Below are 26,141 nucleotides of genomic sequence, written 5' to 3'. Positions count from 1 at the left end.
TGGTGGTCTGGAAATCTAGATTTTCCAACATACGCTATTCTGGCGGGATTTTCGTCCTCTACCTCTTCCGTAGGAGAGTCATTCTCTTTCTCGCTTACTTGTGCTTCTTTGCGTTTCTCGTGTAACTTTATTATTTCCTTACGAATTTTCTTGTACATACTCTCTATACTACTGATAGTTCTGTGCTTACCCTCGGCTATATTATCACTCCACCTTGTCAGAGTTCTCATTTCGCTCGGATCTTTGGACGGATAATCTTGTTCCCTTATTAAACAATTAATCAGAAACTTCAATATCATAAGCTGGATTTCAGCTTTCCTTTGAGACATGGCTTCACCAATACTTTCTGGATCATTCCCTGTACGGATGAAACGATATATTCTGTCTAGATCTTCTTTCATATCTGGTAGGGTGTCCAAATACCCGGTCACCCGTCTTACACGGATGGAATATATAACTGTACTATCATCACCTGCGACTGGATCATAGCGGCATTCAGTAAGAGCTCGTCGGATATCTGCAACGGACTTATATTTGGGCGTACGCTGTAACGCACATTCATGTAACTCGGCCAACGTTCTACGTTGGTGTGGTGGCGGGGTACCAGGAGGACCTCCTCCTGCGGCCCCTAAACTGGAATCGTCGACTGATACTCTTCGTGCTGGCAGAGTGGGAAATTGTAATGTAGGCTGGACCGGGGGTACCGTAGCAGGTACTGCAAAGGGTGCCCCGGTGTCTGGAGGAACAGGAATTGCCTGATTTACAGGGACTGGCGGAACAGGATTTGTATATTCCGGGACTGTGTCGTCCAAATAGGACGAGATGAAAATATCAGCTGCGGTCGGTTTGTGACGTAGCTTGGTCGGAACTAAGGGTGGCGGAAAATTACTGGATGCCTCCGGGGTCGCTTTTGGCAAGCCCTCGGCAAGAAGAGGATACATACCCTTAATAAGGGCATGCCTCTGTCTGTCTGACTGTTCGGTTTTGACTCGTTCACCTATCTCGATTAATTCCCTTTCTTGGGCTCGTTCTAAGGATTCTCTACTTAATTCTGACTTTCTGATTTCTTTTTCGGTTCTTTTATGAGATTCTTTGCGCCATAACTCGATGGCATCTTTCTGTGACTGTCTGGCTTTCTTTTTCCATAATGCTTCTTCTACTCGCATGATGCACTCGGCATCCCACGTACCTGATACGGGCCATCTATACTTTTCTTCTAACTGTTTGGTATACTCTACCCATAAATCTAGATATAATATGGCACTTATGCCATGCTTCTGATACATAAAATGACCTGGACTGTCCCTAGGCGGGACAGGAACTGCTGCTTCTAGCAGACCTTTTCTGGTTTTTAACTGACGTAGTTTAGAAAATAACGGCATGACTGAACTGTAACCTAGACACAATACGTAATTACAATACACAATGAACACGATAATTACTCCACATTCATACCACGACATTAAAATACATGAAGAACATTTAAAAATAACAGTTCGAACAGAATACTACCTGGAATACGGAAAACAGAATACATGAATTTTCTCGAGAACAGAACTGACTAGAACAGGAACTAGATGCACTGCTAAAACAGTACGAAACTTACTGGTCTCATAAAGAGACACGTCAGGACCCGCATCCACCGAAGTGGACACTTCGTTTTGGGATCTGTGTACCACCAAACCCCACGGACCAGAGACAATTAAATTGACCCTGTCTAGATACTACCCCAGCAACGGTACTCACCAGGCAGCAAGAACGGAAGGCCTCGGACTGGACGGGACTGCTTCGACGCCGGACGGACGAACTTCGGACTTCTGTTACGGGTGGGCCTCCGGATACCTCGGACCTTGGACTCTCGGCTTGGGCTCTGGTCGGGACTCGCCGCGTTCCTCCACCGCCTCGTCTGGATGCTGGACCGCAACCCCCGTCTCCTCCGTGGGCCTGAGGGATACTTGAAGCAGAAATATCTGCACGTGCACGGTATGGTTCCGTCACGGCTGCAGAGGGTCAGGGGGCTGGCGTGGCTTCACCGGCGCGTGGGGAAAGGGCAAGTCCCTGTTCGGGCGCCATTATGTGGTATATAAATAAATAATACCGGATCTAGGTTTGACTGGACATAGCAATAACAGATAGCTCAATAAATAAGAGTCAAGATTCGAGGTAGTAGGAGTTTGCAGGTTTAATACAGCATAAAGGACAGGAACAGGACAACCTGCACAGGAATAGGATGGCAGCGCTGCACGGGGGCAGGATTGGACTGGCGGATCGGCGTAACATTTAATAACAGTGCACAAGCATATATACTAAAACAGTTGCATTACAATGAATACAGTAGGCGGAGCAGTGGGTGTGGTCAATAGCAGTCGCGAAAGATAAGGGTGAAAGTAGGTGTAACAAGAGGCGTATACATAGACATGTGATGTAAACGTAACAGAATATGTCATAAATGGGGCGGAAACATGGAGGGGGCTACCTAAGGAGCCGGGACCTCTAACCTAATGGTGCGCGCAAACTGGCAATGACGTGTTACTAGGAGAAGCTGGGGGCTATGACTTCTGCGCTAGGAGCAGAGACTGAAGTCTGGAGAGTCAGGGCAACATGTACCTACCACTATCTAGTATCTGATGTTTAGGGAACATGTTGATAGAATCCAAAAGTTATCGGGGTAAAGGCTAACAGACTCTAAGACTGGTGCATGCATTATTCTACATGGAGTGCGTGTTGAAGAATATTAAATGACCATAAATACAGTATTTCTCTTGCATGGAGACGTAAAGGCTAGACTGTGACGGAAACTATTGATGCGATTCAGTAGCTTAGGAATGCAGAGAAGGAGGGCTGGACTGATAACTAGAATCATAACATACTCTTGGCAGACTCGTAGGCAGAGCCAGGCTGAACCGGGCACTGTGAGGCAGGAAATAAGTGAAGGGTCAGGAATACAGGTGGGGGCTGTATCGCTCCTCAGCGAGGGCTCAGGAGACAGGAGCTGAATCTAGTGTCCAGGCCCTTTTGAGGCCTAGAAACGGGGACTTTACAATGAAATAACGTGCACACTGAGAAACGTGGCAACGTAGCTTTACATAGGCCTGATATTCGTAGTATTCACGAGAACTGGAAACTGGCTTACTAGAGATGGACACAACTGTAAGTACGTCTTTAATCGAACATGGGGAATACATATGCATATTAATCATGCACACATAACATAAGATGGGGAACACGTAGGGACACAGAACATGGCAAAATTTACTTTTCCACATTTTAATGCGCACACATTTTTAAAAGAGGGAGAACTGGGTATTTTTTAGATATTGCATTTCTGTAAAAGTAACAAGCTGAGTTATTTTAGCTGGTGACGGTCCTATTTACCGGAAACGTTACGCAAAGAGGCTTTAGTTCTGGACTGATGTACACAGCTTTTTACCCTCGAACATCCGGAGGTAATATTAGTCCAGTCGCTTCAGTTACATACATATGAAGAAAAGGTTACGTGACTCAGTGCTTATGATTAGAAAAACAGCAAAAATTATCGCTACGAAGAAAAGAACAAAGTTGAGAACTATATCTCTGTTGCTAAAGTAAGAAACCTTTTGGAAAACATTAATGAAAAAAACAATTCGGTTATTACACAAATAATGTAATAAAAAGAATAAGAAAATAAGAAAAATGTATGAAAAGGAACATAAGAGGTCTTTTTGTAAAACTCGGTTTCACCATAATGCAAACAAGGAGTAAAAATAAAAAAAAGTTAATTCTCTTCCGAAGACCCACAAATCGAAGATCACGCACTTAATTTTATTCTGGCACTTTGTGAGACTCAACACAATATTCATATGCCAGTGAAAATGCCTCACAATCCTCCACGGGCAATAACATCCCACAAGTTCTTTTTTTTTACAAGAATGGACAGATTCCAGAGATGGAATTCCAATCTGAGAACCCTATGAAATATCCAAACTCTGCTCAAGTTATATGATAGACAGTCCTAGAAATCAACACAGTTCATTCATTAACTTTTGTACTTCCTCCTTATCTAGCACTGAAAAATACGTACTCAAAGAAGATATTGGGTTTGTTCCAGCTAAGAAGAATTGCACATTTAGCCACATATTGAATTGATGCAGCGATGTCCTACGTGGGTCCAGGACTGCCAAATCCATGTCAGATTTTCAGGATATCCACATGGTCAGTAGCTTTCCTGAAAATCTACAATTGGTCCGGATGTTCCTGGACCTGGACACATGGAAATATTACATTGTTTTATAATAATATACTTTAAAAACGATGCTGTACAATCTACATAACACTCTTCACCTGACCCAAAAGGTGTCCACCTTCTTCTACTGTACTACCCTCTTCCAGAGTGAGCCTGACGTTTAAGAATAAGAAGTATTTGTGTTGATGTGCGGGATAAAATTGAGCAACAACACCGCTGTTTCCTCTACAACTTCCGGCTTCAGGAACCTTAGCATTAATAAACCTAGATTCTAATTTGAAATATCTATCAACAGAAAAACCATGATATATCACTCAGTTTAATTTTTGGGAGTGGTGCCAAAGTTTACAAATGGATATAATTTCCATCCACATTTTCTAATCGCAAAGTATTTTGAGTGCATTGTGGCTATCTGTTTTGAGGTTGCAAACCATTCATTTTACTATTCAGAGACGTCCACAAAACAGTTTAGTATATTATTCCCTAAATATGCCAAGTTATTGTTCTCAACCTCAATCAGTAGCCGATTTATTAAATTTACTAAGCGAAATTGCCATGTATTTGGAGAAGAATCTTTTCAGTTTATTTTTTATTTTTTTTGCATCTCAACGTGGCCCACGGGCAATAGAGCCCTTCACATCAGCATCACATTGTATTAGTCAGTTGACTTTATTATTAGTTTTTTTAGCATAGGGAGATTAGGTGATTTGCCCAAGATCACAGGATATTGATTTATGGCCTGGGGTCAAATCTCGTTCCTTAGTTCCAAAGTCAGCTGCTCTATCCATTACGCCTCATCTCTTCCTCGACTTTCACGAAACACACCAACCTATGGCAGACTTTGATAAAAAGACACCTAACTGCATCTCATGTTACATTTATTATTATCATGGCCCTTCTGGCTATTACTGGTCTTTGGAGGTACACCAAATGCACATTTTACACTGACAGGAACCACACATGAAATTACCTATATAGAAGGGATATTTCCCATAATGTCTGTCAATCCTTCACTTTCCTTGCAAAATAGTCGTACACTACACTGTAGGAAACATATACGCAGGTGAAATTTCAAATAATTTTGTTAATCGGTGAAACCCAACACCTTCTACCAGTTTTACCAACGTTGTATTCATTACCAGCAAATGTCACGTAGATTGGATTTTAAAGTCCAATCTGTACCCATCATGGCAATGGATTATGCAATTTATTAATTTCTCTTTTGCTAAGTAAACCTTGGAGCTAATGCTAAAAAGCAGGTACCTCCAATGTCCATCACTAAGGACCATTGATTCTGATAACCATACAAACACCTTCCATATCATCGTGGGCATGGCTGCTATCGAGAGAGAGGCATATGGATGGGATACCATAAAAACAGATGGCTAATATGATTTAAAAAAATCGAAACCTTTAAGAAATCATATTTAGATAAATTAACAATCATGGCTAAAAAGGCACATCAACCTTTTCGGTAAAAATGCATCTTTACAACTAGAATGCAATAAGTTCAGGTTGTTTATCAGAGTCAAAACTTGTTTTCCTATATATAAACATGCAAACAGAGAATGCAACTGATGAAGTTCACCATTTTGCTAAAATAAATTAAACATAAACACAGGGTACTCCCACGCTTCCATTACGGTGAACAACACTTACAACGCAACTTTTACATCGCAGAGCCTTTACAACGCAACCATAACAACGCAAACTATTACAACGCATTGCTCTGGGGGGCGCTCTAGGATAGGGAATAGGTTAATTTACTATCCAATAACCTTCCCTAGTGTCCACGGGGACTGGAGTTGGAATAGTAAATTAAACTATTCACTATCCAGCGCCCAAAAGCACTATGCGTTGTAATGGACTGCGTTGTAATACTTGCGTTGTAAAAGCATGCGATGTAAATGCATGCGTTGTAATGTCATACATCCTTCCATTACCTATGCCATTGTCTAGTGATCTAACATTCTGAAAAATTGCATTCTTATAAGTCATGTTGCAAAAGGCAGATACTGACATAATTTGATGAAAAGCTCACGGGATCTTAGAAGATTACAAATTCTACCAATTTCCTGAGGAATAATTCTTGAGAAAGTCTCTGACAGGTAACTATTTCAATGTACACAGCCCCATTACTTTCAAACGAAAAATCAACTAACAGTGATCTTCCAGAAAACAATTTAAATGAATTGAACAAGTTTCAGTATGGTCTGCAGTTGCCTTCCATTTTTTAAATGTTATTGGTGTAATGAAATGGAGATTAATATTCAACTGAGAACTGTCTCTAAAACATAAATGCATGTTTTCTTTCCTACAGACCATCCAGAACCTGCTTCCGACACGAAAAAAGCAAAGCCAAAGGGAACAGAGAATTTTAAATTCAAGAAGGGTAGATTGCCTTTCAGTTCAGAAGAGGCTTATTTGAGCAAAATGAATGTTGCTTCTTGTGAAACCTCGCATTCCTCTGATGATACTCTGATGGAAACCACGATTGAAGTTGCACTGAAAAGCGAGGGCAAGGCCAAGGAACAATGGCATCAGAAAAGGGATTGGTGTGTTGGAGAACCCTTATCAATGTCAACGACGGTTGTCGAGGAATCAAAACTTGCAATTGACAAACCCTATAGTGTTGGGGATATAGGCTACAGTTCTGTTATTTCCGATAAAGGTGCACATGGTGTGACCCAGGATGAGGGTCCAAGAGAGTCTAGTCTTTCAGACATGCCAGAGGGGAAGCTTCAAACAGGCGTGGTGGATGAACGTGCTTCTGCAGGTCAATATGCCACCAATTTAGCAGAGTCTGTCCTACAGGATGCTTTTATTAGGTTATCTCAATCTGAACCGGGGTTCAGAGAGGAAGCTGCTGTTTGCATTTCTGCTGGTGATTCATTGCTGTCGGCTGGTGATCTTAAAGAAGGCATTGCAATCCCTTCTCGTCCGTGGCAGGAACTACCTAAAATTGTAATTGTGCAAAGTCCAGACAGCTACGAGAACACATCTGAGTGGCTTGGATCCCAGGTATCTCAGTGGCAAGATCCAGAGAACCTTGGTGATGCATCGGGTGTAGTCCCAGGAGATGTTACATCAAGTGGAGATGCTCAGAGTGCATTAGAGGTTGCACTGGCATGTGCTGCTGCTGTCATTGGGACAATTACAAGTCCACATGCAGTAGAACAGATCAAACTAGATCAGGACAGCACAATTCTGAGTACTACAGTGAAAGGGGAGCAAGAGCTTCAGGAAGAAACTTCACAGGCAAGTGAGGATGAAACAGAAGAGGACTATTCTTTACCATCTGCTATATGCGGCATGACACAGGTAGCCAGTGCAGTAGCAGTTTGTGGGCTTGATGATAAGAAAGATGCAAAATATCCTGCAACCGCGAGTGGGCTTTTGGCTGCCGCCGATGCCACAGCAGCCATTACCCTACACTGCAGTATAGCAGTGGGAAGCAGCCTACACAGCATCAATGGCAGTATTGCAAAAGTGTTACTTCAAGAGGCCACTGCCATTCTGAACACGCCCACTGTGTATAGAAACGTTGGCGAATTTATTAAGTCGATGAATGGAAAGATCATTGAAAGTGCAACCAGTCCCCAGGTTTCACACTTGGATGATGCCAATAAGGAAGAAGTAGCCCAAAGCCTCTCCAATGTTATCATAAAGCATTCTTTAGAAGAATTTAACAGGAAGGAAAGAGCATTGGGCCCCGGTGAATGCAATAAATCAGAGGTGAATAGGAAAGTTATATTGATGGAGATAGCAAATGAGCTGCTTTTTAACTTGGTATGTTCCACTTGTAAAAAAATTAGTGATGCTGTTCTTTCTGATGAGCTGTGTTCGGGTCTCTTTGAAGACAAAAACAAATGGCAACCCACTGATGAAATAGACAGTCACCGCAGTGAGCTGACAGATAGCGAAGCATCACAGAAGCAATCAAATAACAGTAAAAGCACTCTTGAGCTCAGGCACGTAAAGAGCGAAAATTCCCTCCACCAACATGAAGGGAAGACAATTGCAGCAGGAAGTTTTGATTCGCAGACAGAAAATTCCTTGGACAACCTTATGCGGCAAAATTCATTGAGCACAAAAACATCACCAAAAAGAGGATGTACAATGGCACAGGGTGCTATTGCTCAAACTAAAAAGAGCAAAGAACGAAGATCATTTTTTGCCAGAGGTAGTGCCTTCACAGGTGAAGAATGCCAATACAGTACCCAAGAACAAATGTATTGTGCTACCTCAAGAAACACGGAACCACAAGAAAAGCAACAATGTGAATCATTTATGAATAGCGATGTCCAGGTTAGCGTATCTTTATTAAGTAATCATGTACTCAGCAAGTATCCTTCTCAGCCTGTTCTTCAGGTTACGCACTCAACTGATTATTACTGTGTGGCAGATTTTGCAGAAGAGTTAGCCGAGACAGTGGTCTCCATGGCCACAGAGATAGCTGCCATTTGTCTTGAAAACTCCAATGGAAAGCAGCCTTGGTTTTGCTCGTGGGCTAGAGGGAATGATTACTTGATGCCGCAAAGCATATCCTGTAGGACTGTCAAAAGGAAAAAAGAGCCACCAGCAAATGATTCAGTGATTAGGAAGCATAGACCACCACGACTTAGTGAGATCAAGCGGAAAACTGATGAACACCCTGAACTAAAGGAACGGCTAATGAACCGAGTGGTTGATGACTCAATCAACTTTGAAGATGGCATTGACTCAGTAAATATATTTGCAAATGAGGTGGCCAGTAGAATCATGAACCTAAGTGAGCTGCCCACAACAGACAATTCCTGGCAGAGCCAAAACCATGCTAGGAACAGACTGCATTGTGAAAGATGGAGCAGAGGCAAAGCATCTAGCTATGAAAGTATACCAGAAGAAGATTGTGACTCAAAATGCTACATAAATACACTTGGCCCAATGAGCATTTTAGGACAGCCGTTCAGCAGAACAAGTTCTATATCTAAGCAGTCTAGCTGTGAGAGTATCACAGATGAATTTTCAAGATTCATGGTCAACCAAATGGAAGATGAAGGTAGAGAGTTTGACTTGCTACTTGACTACTACGCTGGAAAAAATGCGAATAACATCTTACATTCAGCTTTGCAGCAAGTCACTAGAAAAAATGGGCACCTTAATGTGCGGCCAAGTTGTCCATCAAAACAGTCCAGCACTGAAAGCATTACTGAGGAATTTTATAGGTATATGCTGCAAGAAATTGACAAAGACAATAAAGATAGTCTGTCAAGTAGGAATACAAGAGACTGGAGTTGTAATTTGTTGCCTCCATCGCCACGGACACCTCTTTCCTTTAGGCAATCTTCTATGCCAGACAGTAGGATATCAAATTCTCGATTGACTGTCAATGCCCCAGTAAAAGCAAACTCTTTGGATGGTTATTCCAAAAATACTTCCCGTGATTTCCTCAGTGTGCAACCAGTGGGCGCTGGGCCTTCATCGGGTCTCTGCAAATCAGACTCATGCATATACCAAAGATGTAGAAATGACCAGATAACTGACATGTTGATTCATGAGACATGGAAAAGTTCCATTGAGGCCCTTATGCGCAAGAACAAAATTATTGGAGGTAGTGCAGATTCTTCCGACGTAGAAGATGCTTCAAATGGCTCCCCTTTGCATGTGGAAAACTATGCCAACCGACTAGCTGCGGATATCGTTCAGAGTGGGAAGTCTCTGATTATGATTCATCAAGATTCCTTTGACTATACAAGCAAAGAGTCTGACAGTAGACTTGTACAAGAAACAGTGCCTCAACCACAAACAAAACGAAAAGCTGCAGGCATGAAGAAAGGTCACCTCACAAAAAGTGCATCTCTCACAACCTGCCACCCGGGGTTACCTTCAAGCCCAAGGGAGGTGCCTTTGATACAAATTGAGTCGGATCAAAGGGACACACCAGATGTAATCACAAAGCGCCAGATCTCCACGTGCAGTGCCACAGCAAAAACAAAAGATCAGGTACACAAAAGGAAATACACAGACATTGACTGTGGGAAAGGAACAGGACCAAGCCTGCTCAAAAACCAAAGGTAAGGCAATCAACAAGCAAGTAATGCTGATTAAAAAGTGTTTTTATAAATATAAAAGTACAGAGCATGTTTAACATGAGGTCATGAATCTAAATATAAATTAGATTATTTGGTTCAAAGTTAAGAAAAGTGTCTCATGGGCAGTGTTTAATTTGTAAAAGAATGGGTGTCGGTGCCCAAACCATTGCACAGAAGCCCGTGTCGGGCACAGTCACATTTCAGCATGCTGAATACCAAGGCTGCATAGTCTGGGATCCATCTCATGTCTCTTCAGTTCAACACCAGACACTCTCCATCCCTTTATCTCACTTTTAGAGTTTACTACTTTCTCCTTTGGGAACGTTTTTTCCGTTTTTTCCTGCTTTTTTCCCCAACAGTTTGTGTTTGTCTCTTTTGCTCCTGGGCAATGTCCAATGAGGATACTTGAGTGATGCTACCCTAGAACAGGGTCGAACTGGCATGCAAGGCAATCATGCAGTGCCATCTGGGCTGGTCTGAAACGTCAGTGAGTGGGCCCGTTTTTTGCAGTTTGTGGGCCTGTTTTATGGTCTGCTGGGCCAGTTTTTACTGTTTATTTCCCTGATATTATCACACACGTTGAATGCAGCAAGCTCAATCTATGCAGTCTTCCACACCTTGCAACCACTCCTTCAGCTTGTCTTTACACATTCAAAACGGCACCAATTTGCAAACATGGGCCAATTTCTAATTCACTAATGGGGGGGGGGGGTGATTGAGTTCACTTTCATTTTGATGACCAGGAACATTTTTGTCCCAGTCTGATCCTGCCCAAAAATGAGTGCTGTTGGGTTCCACCAGCAACACCAATGGCACAAACAAATAATTGTGCATAATAATTTCAACCTACAATTAAAGGTTGAGAGTGGTTACCAAGGGTACCAAATACAGGCAGTCTACCTTCTACAGTCACACACAGAAATAAAAGTAGCCACACAAATACTCAGATAGAAACGCATGCTTAGATACTTTTATGGCATAAATCTCTCTCAGTGACTGTGCCATTTTATCATGTTACTAATTTCAAATTCATTTTTTTTAATAGTCAAAGTATTTCAGTTGCACATTGCATATTATTAAGCATCAATTTTGTATACAATGTGCTACCAAAAATAGCATCACATATACTAAAATGAGCCAACTTTTAAAATGAGACAAAACAACAACAAAAACAACCAAGTGCTGCCCAGAGTGTAGAACGTGGAACTCCACAGTAATGATTAGTGATGTAATAGAATGTTACTATGGATAAAGTGCTGGATTAACATAAATACTGCCTTTCGAAATCAGACAGTATCACTGCAAGAAGTGGGGTGTATTCACACCAGAGTCAGCCTGCTAGACTTTTGGTAGTCAATCATTATTTTGCATGACATTACCTCAGGAGTCATTACTTTGCGGTAAATACATAGGGCTACCTTTACATTGGGAGTTTTTAAATATGGTCCGTCTTTACTTAATAAGGGTATTTTAATATAAACAGGTGTTTGTATATAATTTATAATTTGTTGCATTTTGTAAACTCTACAGAATCTAATTGATATCGAATTTCTTCTTTATTCAATTACTCACATACAAATATATGTAATAGTAATTGAGGTGAATGGTAGTCCAACACAAGTAATAAAGTCACTAAATTGCAAGGTCCACTCGAAGGTTTCAGTAATTTGTTGTTGCAGCATCTGGGGTCCAGGGCCCAGAGCTCAGTGATGTAGTATCGGTGGGTGGTCGGAATGTCAGGGTTCCTGGTGCTGGACGTAGTCCTGGTGCAGACAAGCACAAGCAGGCATAGATGGGCTGGCCTTTGGTGCACCAGCTGCGTGGCTGCGCTTTGGCCTCCATTAGCTAGGTCCTGGGAGGAGCTTTGGGGAGGTGGAAAGAGGGCGGCGGGAACTGCGAGCATGCGGCGAGGGTCGATGTACAAAATTAGCCACACAGCACAAACAGGCACAACTAATCAAAGACTGAAATCAAAGATAAAGGACCTGGTTTCGATCTTGGAGGACGAGTTACTCCATCACAACGGTGACGGATATCCCGTCCAGCGAAATATAAATCCTGTTGTATCTTATGGGATTTATATTTCGACAGACAGGACATCTGTCACCATTGTGATGGAGTAACCCATCCGATGGGATATAAATCAGGCCCATAATTTTTACAGCCAGCTATGATCCAATTTCTCTTCTATCATTTTCTGCCAAAACAAAGCACAGCACCCATATTCTGACATTAAGTGATAATTCATGGGACAGTGGGTGCTAAAAAAAGTATATGACAAACAAAGTGGTACAAATTCTATTCAGAAGTGAAAGACTTTGGAAATATACTGCTTTCCTTAAGGTTCTCCTTGGCGGGCAAAGTGACGCCCTTTCCAAAAGTAAATTTAACACAATGATCTGTGGGGCTTTTCTATATGTCTCAAATGTCATAGTATTGGCGGTGGGACACCAGTAATGACTACCTAGACAGGAGCCACAGGTAAATTCTTGAAGGAATTGGAAATCTATCAGACTATGAAAAAAAGTTGTGTGTTCCCTTTTATAAACAATTAGCATAAAATAGGGAAAAATAGAAGCTAATCTGTACTCCCTAGAAATTAAAGAAACAACAAAATTGACTCGATATCTGTGTATCCAAATATATAAATATGTTGAAGTACAAGATAAGATGCATTCACACATTATTTAAATTACTTAAGTTCTGTGGGATGACAAGCTTGTCTCCAATGTAATGACTCCTGTTGTATTTAAGGTGATTTAATGATTCTTGATGTTAGATTGTGTCAAAGTAAATGTAACATACATATTAATTTGGACTGTTCTTATTGCAGCATCATCATGGCAGATTGGCGCATGGATGGTTCCGGGTTGAGGTGGCATGGTGGGGAAAAAGGATGGACTGCATTGTGTCCCGAGTAATTACTAATGGCTGAGATTTATTCAAGCAATCCACCGATAACTTTTTAATTTTCCTTATCTGTACATAAAGCAGTCAGAAACATTTTTATCAGAGAATGTGAACAGATGGAAAAACATTTTTTTTCCTTGATTTTTGTAAGACACCCATTCAAGTGGTTTGAACCAGAGTTTCCTAAAGTGGTGGAAGTGCACACTTTATTGGCAACTTTGGTTGCTGCACTGCATTTTACTACTTTTCAATCAACACAAAAAGATGAGGGACAGAATGCTGAACATTGTCATAGATTTGGGTTAAATCCATTGTTTATTTGTTCACCATGCCACCCCAGTTTGAACCCAGCCATATGCAAATCAGCCTTGACCCTGCTCTCCATGGGTACAGTTCAGTCCAGAACTGCCAGGCTAGGTCCCCCCTGGACTGGAAAAAAATCATCCTGGGAACAGTTTTGAGGTATCACTCCTCATCAGCCAGGCTAGCTTGAATCCAGTGGCATAACAAGCACAGGACCCACGTCAGGTCATACCTTTCCCACTTAGGGTCAATATAGCAACACAAAAAGATGATGGACAGAATGCTGAACATTGTAATGTAAATGTAAATTGATACTTGTATAGCGCACTACTCACCCGCAAGGGTCTCAAGGCGCTTGTACGAATACCGCTGTGGAACCCATCCTGGCTTTCCCTGTGAGATGTCCACTCCTGGGCACCCCCAAGGTGGAGGCCAGGCATCCTTAGCGTTGTGGGGGCAGTTGTGGAGATTAAGCAAGCTATTGCCCAGAGTTGCAGAGTGGGACTCCATGAATGGAATAGGCACTGAGGCGAGAACTATCAGGTCTGTGGAATTTTTGAGCTCAAGACCCGCCGAGGCATTGAACCCTGGTCCCGGGCTAGACCTCTGCATCAGGGTCTGCCGCTCTAACCAAACTCAAACGTTCGCCCCCCCAGTCACAGATCTGAGTTAAATCCATTGTATTTTTGCTCACAAGTTTTGGACCCTCCCATATGCAAATCAGTCTAGACCCTGCTCCCCATGAGAATAGTCCAGCCCAAACTGCCAAGCCAGGTCCTTCCTGGACCAGAAAATAAGCATTTTGGGACCGGTTTACGGGTATCACCCCATATCAGCCAGGCTAACTTGAATCTAGTGGCATAGCAAGCACGGGAGCCACGTCTGGGCATACATTTTCCACATAGGACAACTATAGCAACACAAAAAGATGAAGGACAGAATGCAGAACATTGTCAAACATTCACCCCAAATCACAGATCTGGGTTAAATCCATTGTTTCACTGTGTGCCCCTTTTTATAATGCGTTTAATAGCGTGAGTGCTGGGAGCACTAGACCACTCCACTTGCACCACGCTCAGTCCCGGAAGTGAGGAAGGTGAAGAGAGCCCAATGAGGTACAGCGTAACGCCCTCCGCTACAATCGGCACATGCCGTGGCGGAACGGGCGGAAGTACCCTCAAAGGAGCAACTACCCACTGCTAACCTTCCCCCCGCTGGCTGCACACAAACCGGTAAGAGCCAGCAGAATTTATATATTTAACAAGAATGATAAAGTGCAGCGACGCAATTTAAAACATTGAACAGTACAGTAGCAGTAGCAGTAAAATGCTAGCAACAGATTCACATAACGTAGCGCCAGCAATCAGGACTCACCAGTGCTTAAGGATTTTTACCAACGTGGGTTTCCCAAAGGCAGTGGTGTCTGACAGGGGCACCACTTTCATGTCTGCTTATATGCAATCTATGTGGTAGGAGTGTGGATTGACTTACAGTTCTCTACCCCTTGCCATCCACAAACCAACGAGGTACCACAGAAGGGAGTTGGATTTAGCCCCTTTGAGCTTCTGTATGATCATCCTGAAAGGAGACGTCTCAGGCTGGTGATAAAAGGGTGGGAGAAAGCTTGCAGAAATCCTCCCCAGGATGTAGTTAGATACATGCTGGCCTTCAGGAGCCATATTGCCAAGCTGAGGAACCACGCTTCTGAGTTCTGACAACTTAGAGACCAGTCAGGAGGTGATGAAACAGTAGTATGATCAAATTGCTACCCCTGTGGAATTACAGCCTGGGTAATAAGTGTGGGTGATGGAAGCCGTTGAGCCCAGGGCGTACCAAGATTGTTGCACTGGGCCCTATAAGATAGTTGAGACGAAGGGGGACGTCACCTACCTGGTGGATCTCAAGACCGCCCGGCACCCCACAGGGTGCTCCATATTAAACGTCTCAAACCACAATTTGAAAGGTCTGAGGTCACCATGTTACTGGTGACAGATGAAGGGGGAAAAGAGGAGATTGAACCTATCCCTGATTTCTTAGCCCCCAAGGAGAATGATTGGTCAGTAGAAGGTATGAACATCTCCCCTACCCTGACTTCTGAACATCAGAGGGACTTTTGCCAGTTGCTGGGACAGTTCTCCTCTCTGTTTTCCTTCACTCCTGAGACTACACACCTGTTTACCCATGATGTGGACACAGGAGACTGACCCCCATGTCAAGAATTAAACTTACAGTCTGTCTGTCAAAGTGAGGGCCAGCCTCAAAGATGAGGTTTCTAAGATGCTGGAGTTGGGGGTAATTGAACCCTTCAGCAACCCCTGGTCCTTCCCTGTGGTGCAGGTACCAAACATTGCCCCCACCATTCACAACACCAGAACTCAAGTTCTGTGTAGATTACTGGGGGCTCATTTCAGCCACCAAGACTGATGTATCCCATCCCCAGAGCAGATGAGCTGATTGATAGAGTAGGGGCTGCCCAGTTCCTGAGTACCATTGATCTTACTTCAGGGTACTGCCAGATAGCCCTAACTAAAGGCGCCAAGCAGAGGTCTGCCTTCTCCACTCCAGAGGGCCACTAACAATTCAGAGTGATGCCTTTTGGATTACAGAATGCCACTGCCACCTACCAGATGCTGGTGAACCAGGTTTTGGGTGCTATGGGGGCCTTCAGTGCTGCATACTTGGATGACACAACGGTCTACAGGCCCTACGACAGACAGACCTGACTATCAAGGCCAGTAAGTACCATATACGGCAGGGGTCTGTCTTGTACTTAGGAAACCTGGTGGGCAGGGGCAAGGTGCCACCCCTCAACACCAAGATAGAGACTGTCATGTCCTGGGGGTCCCCTAAGACCCAAACTGAGGTGAGAGAATTCTTAGAACTCACACGGTACTACAGGAGGTTTGTCAAGGGATATGGCACCATTGTTGCTCCCTTGATAGAGCTTAATTTGAAGATGCAGCCCAGAAATGTGATCTGGACGGAGGAATGACAAAAAGCATTTGAATCCCTAATACTGGCCATGTGCACAGCCATTTGCTGAAGGCCCATGGTTTTCCAGGGAATTAATTGTGCTGACATATGCCTCAGAGCAAGGCATAGGGGCAGTTTTGTCACAGCTAAATGACGAGGGCCTAGACCAACCTGTGACTTTCCTCTCTAGGAGGTTACGGATACTTCCAAGGAAACAGAGGTGGAGTGTTATTCAAAGAGAAGCCTTTGCTGAGGTCTGAGCACTGAGGAAGTCAGAACCATACCTGTTTGGGACTCACTTCCTGATTCATATGTTCCACAGGTCTCATAGGTGGTTAATGAGAATAAGGGGTGAGAATCCAAAATTGTTGCATTGCTCCATCTCCTTACAGGAAATGGACTTTGTGATGGAACACGGACCTGAGGTAAACCACACCAATGCTGATGGTCTTTCCAGGTTCTTCCACCTTTGAGATTAGAACTCCCAAGAAGTTGGGTAGGTCTCCCCACTTTCAGCTTTGTTAGACCCGACAGCCTTAAAGTGGTCCTCCCTCAAACCTTTTACCTGCTTGCCTCCAATTTTGCTGTATTATTTTGTTGACCTTAGGACTCCGAGCACTTTATCACTGCCAACCAGTGCTAACGTGCATGTGCTTCTACCCTAAAATGGTTTAATTGACATATCCACAATTGGAATATTTAATGTATCTATAAGTCCCTCGTAGAGTGCACTACATGTGCCCAGGGCCTAGAAATTAAATGCTGCTAGAGGACCTGCAGCACTGATTGTGCCACCCACACAAGTAGCACTTTAAACAAGTCTCATGCCTGCCACATCAGAGCCTGTGTGTGTAGTTTACACTGCATGTCAACGTAGCGTTAAAAACTCCTTGCCAAGCCTTAAACTCTGCTTTTATTATATATAAGTCACCCCTAAGAAAGGCCCTAGGTAGCCCATAAGGTGGAGTACTGTGTAATTTAAAGGTAGGACATGTACTCTTACGTTTTGCATATCCTAGTAGTGAAAAACACCCAAATCCATTTTTCAGTACGGTGAGGCCTACCCTCTCATAGGTTCTCATTGGGAATTTCTTATTAGACTTACATGGTGTAATTCCTAATTGAGAAGGAGGTGCTTTGTCACGTTTCATATCATTGGAATGGTAAAGATAAATCCTCTTTGCTGGCAAAGTTGAACTTATCATCACCATTTTATAAATGCACCTTTTAGAAAGATGGCATTTCTATGCTCTTAGCTCTGTGTACCTGCAGCCTGTCTCCAATATACATACGGGATGGGTAATAGCTGGACTTACTTCATTCCCTCTAGACAGCCGTACATAAGGGAAGGTTAAGAGTGGCCATCCATATCCTTATGGATCATCCTGGGCAGAATAGGAGGGAGGAGCTGACATTTATACCTGAATATGCAGTGTCCTGACCACACACAAAGGGCGCATACCCCCTTAAGTGTGTCTGGAGTCAGAGCTGGTAGGAAGGACCCACGGGCACTTCAAAGCCCCTCTTTGAAGTCACCTCTACTTCATAGGCAAAACTGAGTTTAAATACTGGGATTCAGACCCCACCAAACCAGACACTAATGGAATTGTGAAGAAACTCTGCCAGGAGGAAGGACTGCTGAGCTGCTACAAGGACGGCCACTCTGCTGTACTGCTGCTCTGGAAGAACTGCTTTTCTTCTGTGCTGCCCTACTGCCTGCTACCCTCTACCCTGCTGAGGAAGATCTGGAGTGAAACAAGTAGTATGCAGTTCCTGGGAAGGGCTGAGCGATGGATCGAGCTGGGGGGGGGGAAGCTCCAAGGGTGGAAAGAGAGATGGAAGTGGGATAGCTCCTATAACGAGCAATGGCCCTCACACACCCAAAAGGTATCATGCTTCATCATAGGGCAGCTCCTCGTTGGGCCGGCGCTGCAATGCCCGACGGGACCCGCAGGAGGGCTCTATGCCGGAGGTCTTCTCTGTTTGTCGATGTGAAGCCAAAAAGGGCAGGTGCAAGAGCGTATGTGAGATGAGTAGAACTGGGGGTACAAAGGTGCATCTAATAAAAGCTATTGGATTCCAAAAACAACTTTATTTGTTGGATGCCAATGGTATGGCTAAAAACAACTAACTGTAAAAGTTGTGGCTGGCAAGGAAAATTAAACCTGCTGCAGCTCAAAGTGATGTATGAATGGTGGAAATGGTTGACATGTTTCATGCCCAAGATATCCAGTAGGATTTATGGCATTTTATCAGAACCAGGGATCCTCATCTACTCTAATGGGAATGGTCAGAAGGTGTACTAAGAGATTCCATTCCCTGTAGTCCGGACTCGTGTCATGTTCCTAAGTGCAAGTGGAAGTGAATGTAAAAAAAGTGTACCTTTTGGAAAACACCTAGAAGGGGATGCAGTAAGACCCCAACCTTGATGTCCAAGACACACGCACACTGGTGAGGGGAGAACAACTCGGTACGAGGAGTTCTGAAGCGTGAGACGTACCCACGTATGGACGTCAAGGAAGAACTGGACTCTTTGACTTGAACCCTGAGTGATCCCCAAGGGCATGCTGGCTTGCCTCCTGTTTTAAGACTCGGGGATATCAAAGTCTTGCTCATGTGCCTGGTCCATTGGAAGTGGATCCAAGTGGTTGCTCTTCTGGTGAATCCTCTGCTGTGTGAGCCTAATTGACTCTTCGATGCTGTTGCGGGGACAGAACCAGTGCATCACACTTTGAACCACTGCATCGCCATTGGAACCGACTCATCGGAATCACTGCATTGCCACCATTGCAGTCAGACCATCGACATATCCCCTCAACTGTGTGAAGAAACTTGGTGCATCGGCTTTGGAACCACTACATCTCATGATCGGCGCTTCGTCTTCAGAACCAGCACATCGCTATTGCTGCATTGAGAAGATTTACACATCACCTCGGCTGCAGGATCAAAATCGATGCATCACTTGTCTTCACCCCGTATCTCTCTGTTGCAACCAGGATCAAGGTTCTGTTGTTCAGCAGGCCTTGCGTGGCTCCTGTATCCACCCCGTGCTCCATTGCATTCGTCCTGAACTCTTGACTTTACCCCTGTCCAGTGCGACCAGATAACTCCTTAGGCGCTTACTGCTTCTATGCCCTAATTTCCGCTTCTAATCTTTAAAATTCCATATCTCGACTTCTACTTATTGGGTGTTTATCATTTTGGTCTTGCTTTATTCATAAAATCATAATCTATTGTTCTAAACTGGTGAGGAGTCTTTTTCACTGTGTTCCTGTTTGAAGTGTTGCCCAACAACTTTACACATTGCATCTTAAGGTAAACCTGCCTGATCTGTGCCAAGGGACGAGAGGGTTAGCACAGGTTAATTAATGGTGGGTATCTGACTTACCCTGACTAGGATTGTGGTTCCTGTTAGGACAGGATACATACCTCTGCCAACAATAAACCAATTTCTAACAGTACACTACTGAAGTCACATTGGTAGATTTAAGTGCAGAAAACAAACCAAAAGCAGCCAGAGTCCAGACGGGCAGTACATATTCAACCCACGGGGTTGAGGCACTGTCCAAGCCAACGTCTGGGTATTAATGGTCAGGGGTAGAGGCCAGAGAGTGCTCCCAACATCACAATGGTGTTTGCAAACGTCCACTGCTTCTGCAGGTGTGACAAAAATCTTGGCCTTTCCGTTGACCTCTCTTTTCAGACCAGCGGGCATAGCAAGCGGTATTTAAATCCCTGCTTGCTGAGAGTATCCTTTAACTTTAAACTTGTGCCTCGCTTCCTGCCCCACCAGCGGGAAGTCAGGGTAGAGGGAGATGACGGATCCTTGGCATGTCACTGGGCTCTTCCCCTAGGCGAGGGACAGGACAGTGTCACAGTTACAAAAACTCAGCAAGTGTGCTATGTGTGGGCATGCGGGAGCACCCATTGGTGGCTGGGGCCCAAGCGACCAATGGGCGTCCACCTAAAAGGTGTCTGTAAAACTCTGCCTGTCAAAAGCTCTGACAATAGGTGCTCAACAAAAAAATATGAATGGCCCTTGTCAGTGGATTCAGACACACCCAGGATCTGGAGATTTTCACATTGGAGCGGGCTTTGAGATCCAAATTTTTAGCAGCTGCATTCTTCAGCAACCACTCGACATTGGGTAGTCCGTGACATGCGGTCTTTGACATCCGATATGTATTTTGCGCCTCCAGTCGAGCTGCATGACATGGCTATCCAGGCACTCACTTATCCGGTCTAAATGATGTGTGAGGGCATCAAAGCGGGCATCAATGGAGTTGAAGTCAGCACGGTGCTCCGCCATAATAGCAGTTATGCCATCCAGCACTTCTTCAGAGACCACCCATCGCCGGTCTCTCCCCTGGATCTGAAAAGGGGGTGGGCTGCCTGTCGCGTTTATCCTGTCCAAATTGAAGTTGCCACTGTTTGAGTCCCAAAGACCCACTTTCACTGCGGGAGTGACAACAAAAGGGTTCGCTGCCCACAACCAGAGGTCCCTGCAGAAGCAGAGCAGAGAGGCCGCCACATGGCCTCGTCCTGTGTCATGATACGCCACTCCCATGAGCCCCACAGTGGGGGAGAAGCAAGTCTTAGTGAGGCAGTGTGTGGTACGTGTTCATGTCCTTGGGAGTCAAGATGGGGGAGAGGCGATGCACAGGACTCACAGATGTAAAGCGCTCATCTAAGGTACTCCCCACTCACCCCACAAAAATTCACAAGTGCAGTATGGTCAGCGTTCAGGCTGAGGAGAATGGTTGTGTGGAGCACAAGCTTAGTGAAATCCATCAGGGAAGCATATGTCCATAACAGGGTGTGGGCTGTACAGGCCTCCCGGGCATTAAACAAGGCTGTTGTCTAGGCCCCAATCTTGTGCTACAGGGCAGGAATGGAGCAGACAGACGTGGGAACCCACAGTGTAGCCCCTAAATAGGTAAGTGAGGGTGGCCCTAGTTGTCCCAAGGAGCCCCCGGGCCACGTCCACAGCTGCCTGGAGCAACCCCTGCTGCGGAAGCTGAGTGCTGGCACTCAAGGTCATCCGCCAGCCCCCACCCACCCAGATCACATCAGCCCCTTTCTCTGGACTCCCCAAGGCCTGGAGGCCAACAGCATCATGGAGGTCCGTGCTGCTAGCATCTATACCAGCAGGACACAGGGCAACATGACCGCATTACCCAATGAGGCCCGGTGGCCTCGGCCTCAGGCTCGCCCACGGCCTGTGTCAGCACTCTCCTACCTCCTAGTCAACCCAGTGCCACAGACTGGTGACCCTAGGGCCGGATCTTCATGCCACTGAAGCAGTATAGATACCTTTGTCAGATTCTAGATGGCAAGGGAAACCCAGCAAGTTAGAGCAGCCAGTGCTGGAGCTACAATACTAGGCAACCATATTGATCCCTAGCTTGGCCACGTCCCCCTTGGTGTCCAATTTGATCAGCAAGATTGGCTTCTACTCAAATAAAGTAGTACACTTAGCGTTCCCTACGCTTGTATTGTCAGTCAGCGTTATGGCCATCTTCGAGTCAGGCAAAACATATATATACGGGGAACCGTTTGCAGCTGACCTGGAGTGCTGCTGAAGGCCGGGCTTGGCTCCGCTGTGTTTCCTGTCCTCCTGTCCTCCGTGTGGTGAATCTCCGGCCGGGCTTAGCTCCGCTCTGGGTCTGGCTGGGCTTGGCTCCGCCGGGCCGTTGGACACTACAATCCCCAGCAGCCCCAGCGCGGCAAGGACGCCGCTGACGCCGACCTGAAGGCGCAAGGAGGCGCATAAAGGCTCCCTTGGTGTGGAGCCCAGGGGGAACCGTTTGCAGCTGACCTGGAGTGCTGCTGACGGCCGGGCTTGGCTCCGCTGTGTTTCCTGTCCTCCTGTCCTCCGTGTGGGGAATCTCGGGCCGGGCTTAGCTCCGCTCTGGGTCTGGCCGTGCTTGGCTCCGCCGGGCCGTTGGACACTACAATCCCCAGCAGCCCCAGCGCGGCAAGGATGCCGCTGACGCCGACCTGAAGGCGCAAGGAGGCGCATAAAGGCTCCCTTGGTGTGGAGCCCAGGGGGAACCGTTTGCAGCTGACCTGGAGTGCTGCTGACGGCCGGGCTTGGCTCCGCTGTGTTTCCTGTCCTCCTGTCCTCCGTGTGGTGAATCTCGGGCCGGGCTTAGCTCCGCTCTGGGTCTGGCTGGGCTTGGCTCCGCCGTGCCGTTGGACACTACAATCCCCAGCAGCCCCAGCGCGGCAAGGACGCCGCTGATGCCGACCTGAAGGCGCAAGGAGGCGCATAAAGGCTCCCTTGGTTCCTCGTCCCGCGGGACGCGCGCGGGCGCGCCCGGGAGAAGCCCGGGACAAGGGCGGGACACTCTATGACAGTCATAGACAGGAAGAGGCAGGGCTGGGCCATAAACTTTGGCCGATTTGTGTCGGGACTACTGGTGATTTAAGGTATTTGTATCTAGATATTCGCTCACTCGACATTCTGTTTCTGTAATCATCCTGTTGAACGGCGGATATATTTACGCTTTGTTTACTACCTAAGGCAATAGGATAAATCATGCCAAGTGTTTCGAAGGAGAAATTTATATCGGGTGTAGGCCCTATCGACAATTATCTGGTGAAGATGGTGAACAAAATAAATAGTGGTAGGAGAGCCTCGCTAGGTAGGAGTAGCCCACCAAACTCTGCTGAAGATCCTCCGACCCATTTGGAGATTCCCCCAGTGGTTGCTATCCCAATCTTGGACCAATCAGTGGCTACCATGGTGGTTGCCCAGATTCACACTGAGCCGCCTTCTGTAGATTTCAACATAGTAAGTGATGATAATGAAGAAGTACTGCCACCTACCAGACCAATCAGAAATTGTAGGAAACAACCAAGTAAAAGGGGGGGTAAGCATCCAAAAAAAGGGCAGCTACCCATTTACCAACAAGGATCAACACTGATGACTCTAGTATAGTACAGGATGAGAGCACTATGCCCAATAACAAAATATGGCCAGACCTATTTGCCCAATTACTTCGTTCCCTGGAAGCCACGTTTGAAGAAAAATTACTCCAGTATGTTCAACCCCTAGTGTGTAATCTTGACAGTGTAACTGCCGAATTAAAGAGACTAGGAGAGTTGTTATCTAAACAACCGACAGTGGTTGATAGTATAAAGTCGGTGGGAAAAGGCTCGGGCGGGAAAGAGCAGGAAACTATACCTGAGATCCAGCTACAACCCACCCGCCTACATTAAGACCTGTCCCAGCAATAGAGGCTTGTCCCACTGCGATAAGTGAAGTCACACGTCCAACCATGGGGCCTGAAGTTATAGCTAGTAACATCTCTGTGAGGAGAAGTAAATATATAAACCTTCCTCCTGAATGTAGCCCCTATGTAGTTGTATTAACCAACGTTCCAACCTCAGGACACGCACACTGCCCAGGCACCCGAGGAGTCGCACGACTCCCTTAAAAATAAAACTGTGTCTTGGCTAAACAGGAGGTGCGGTTTCCCCATTAAATTTGCCCCGGATATTATAACAACAAGAAGGGCAAACTGGATTGGGCCCACTAGGAAGAACTGCATAGTTGTAAATTTCAGACACCCACAACACGTGGCTACCGTTCTGTTAAGGGCAGCCTCCATGACGCAAGACGCAAATAGTATTGGTGTTCGACCACTTGGTTTTTTTTTATAATCACCTCGCTAGAGCGTCCCAACATAGCATGAGTAGGAGTGCTTACACACCTGCTATGGTCCAGACACCAGGCTCTTTGCAGGGATCAGGAGGAGAAAATTATTTTAAATATGGTCGAAATATTGTCACCCAAAATAGATTCGACGCACTCTCCGGGTTAGAACTGTGTGATTGACAAGAGGTCGGTGAGGGACCTGGTGTTGAGTCTCCCCCAGACCTGGTTCCCTTGGCATCTGATCACGCTACACCGACCCCTGTCATCGCCCACTGTAACCCTGTAACAACGCATAAAGGTGTGGGGGAAACGGTTAAGATGTTAAGCTGGAACATTGCTGGCCTGCGATCCAAGAAAGAGGATAGCAACTGGTTAAACTTTGTTAAACAACATGACATAGTGGCTCTCCAAGAGACTTGGGATAGGGACTGTGACTTTTGGATGGATGTTTACACCTCGTATTTTGTCCCTGCATTGAGATCGGCAGTAGGAAGGGATAGAGGGGGCCTTGTGTTATTAGTAACTGTGAATATAAGGGGAAAAGTGAAAAGGGTAGATTGTGCTTCTCACAATTTTCTTGTCTTAGAACTAAGATTAACAGACAATACCAAATTGATTCTTGTGAATTGTTATAACTCCCAGCAATGTGATTCCCCAAATGAACATCTGGCTTGGTTGACAGATTTTTTAAATACCTATAATGTAAAGCAAACCTCTTTTTGCCAATATATTTTGTTGGGCGATTTTAATGTGCATTTATGTAGCGAGAATTGTCTTTTAATTGATTATGATGGTCCAGATTTCACATCCCCGCAGCATTTTGAGCACACCCATAAGGGGGAAGCTTTGGAAAAGCTCCTGTCTACAAACGACCTGTTTGAAGCAGGGTTTTTTGACAAAAGCACACGTATAGCCACATATGTAGGCAGGGATTGTGAAACAATAATTGACTACATTTTTCTTTCTTCAGGACTTTTAAAATATGTTATCACTTATAATGCTATACCTTCGTCTTTTAGCGACCACAATCCAGATGATTGAGCTGGTAGATGGTTTTTCTCTTTTAAACAAAACTGTTCCGCCACAGGCTGCAGTGGAGGTTAAGGCTAAAGATCAGGGGAGGAGGCTAAATTGAAGTAAAATTGTGCCTGAGGAGTTCTTTACCACCATCACTAGTAAGGCAGCACATGACTTAAACATCTGTGGGGATGTCCTCTCTAGCGGGGAGGAAGTAATGACTTCATATGAAGCCATCTGTTCTCAGGTGGCTAAAGAACTTACTATCAATAATCGACCAGCAAAAAATAAAGCGGTAATGGGCTGGTTCGACCATAATTGCACTAAATCCCATAACCTCCTTAAAAAAGCTCTCCAGGAGCAACCCAGGAATAAAGCCCGGGTAGGCCAGCTCAGAAGAGAGAACTCAAAAACTGTACAAGAAAGGAAAAATGAAATTAAACAGGATGCATGGGCTGCGCTTATGGACAAAGCAACCCTAAAAGATAGTGCAAAGTTTTAGTCCATTATTAATACTCCCCTGTTTTCTTGTTCCCAAAATAATGTTTTAGAAGTAAATATAGCTGAAGAGGACTGGTTGAACCATTTCGAAAAAATATATGGAAGTCATTTGGAATTGGAGACATTTGTGGCCCCAGCCTCGGAACCCCCTGTTAAGCCAATAAGGTTTCACATAGCAGAAGTTATTAAAGCAATTGAGGGCACAGCAGGAAGAAAGGCACCAGGCCCAGATGGGGTTCCCTCTGATATGTACAAGGCAAACCCTTTGTACTGGGCAAATATCCTGACCAACGTCTTTAACACCTCGGCCAGTGGGGGATCCCCTAAGTCATGGTCCCGATCAATAATAATCCCAGTGTTTAAAAAGGGTCAAAGAGGAGATCCCAGATGCTACAGGCCTATATCCTTGCTAGATTCCTCCATTAAAATCTTGGGGAAGGTTATCTTAGCAAGGATAACTGGGTGGGCCTCGGACAAT

At 45.0% G+C, this 26,141-nt stretch overlaps 1 protein-coding gene across 1 annotated transcript in view; it reads left to right on the top strand.

Moving 5' to 3' along the window:
- SPHKAP (SPHK1 interactor, AKAP domain containing) overlaps positions 1-26,141 on the top strand; it is a 974,320-nt gene that overhangs the window by 685,033 nt on the left and 263,146 nt on the right. The window contains exon 6 of the mRNA XM_078665525.1: positions 6,543-10,278. Coding sequence (XP_078521651.1) covers positions 6,543-10,278 — 3,736 coding nt within the window. The remainder of the gene's footprint in view (positions 1-6,542; positions 10,279-26,141) is intronic.

This window comes from Lissotriton helveticus, chromosome 11 (genome assembly GCF_964261635.1).
Source record: "Lissotriton helveticus chromosome 11, aLisHel1.1, whole genome shotgun sequence".
Classification (NCBI taxonomy): Eukaryota; Metazoa; Chordata; class Amphibia; order Caudata; family Salamandridae; genus Lissotriton; species Lissotriton helveticus.
This window is presented reverse-complemented; position numbering and strand designations above follow the sequence as displayed.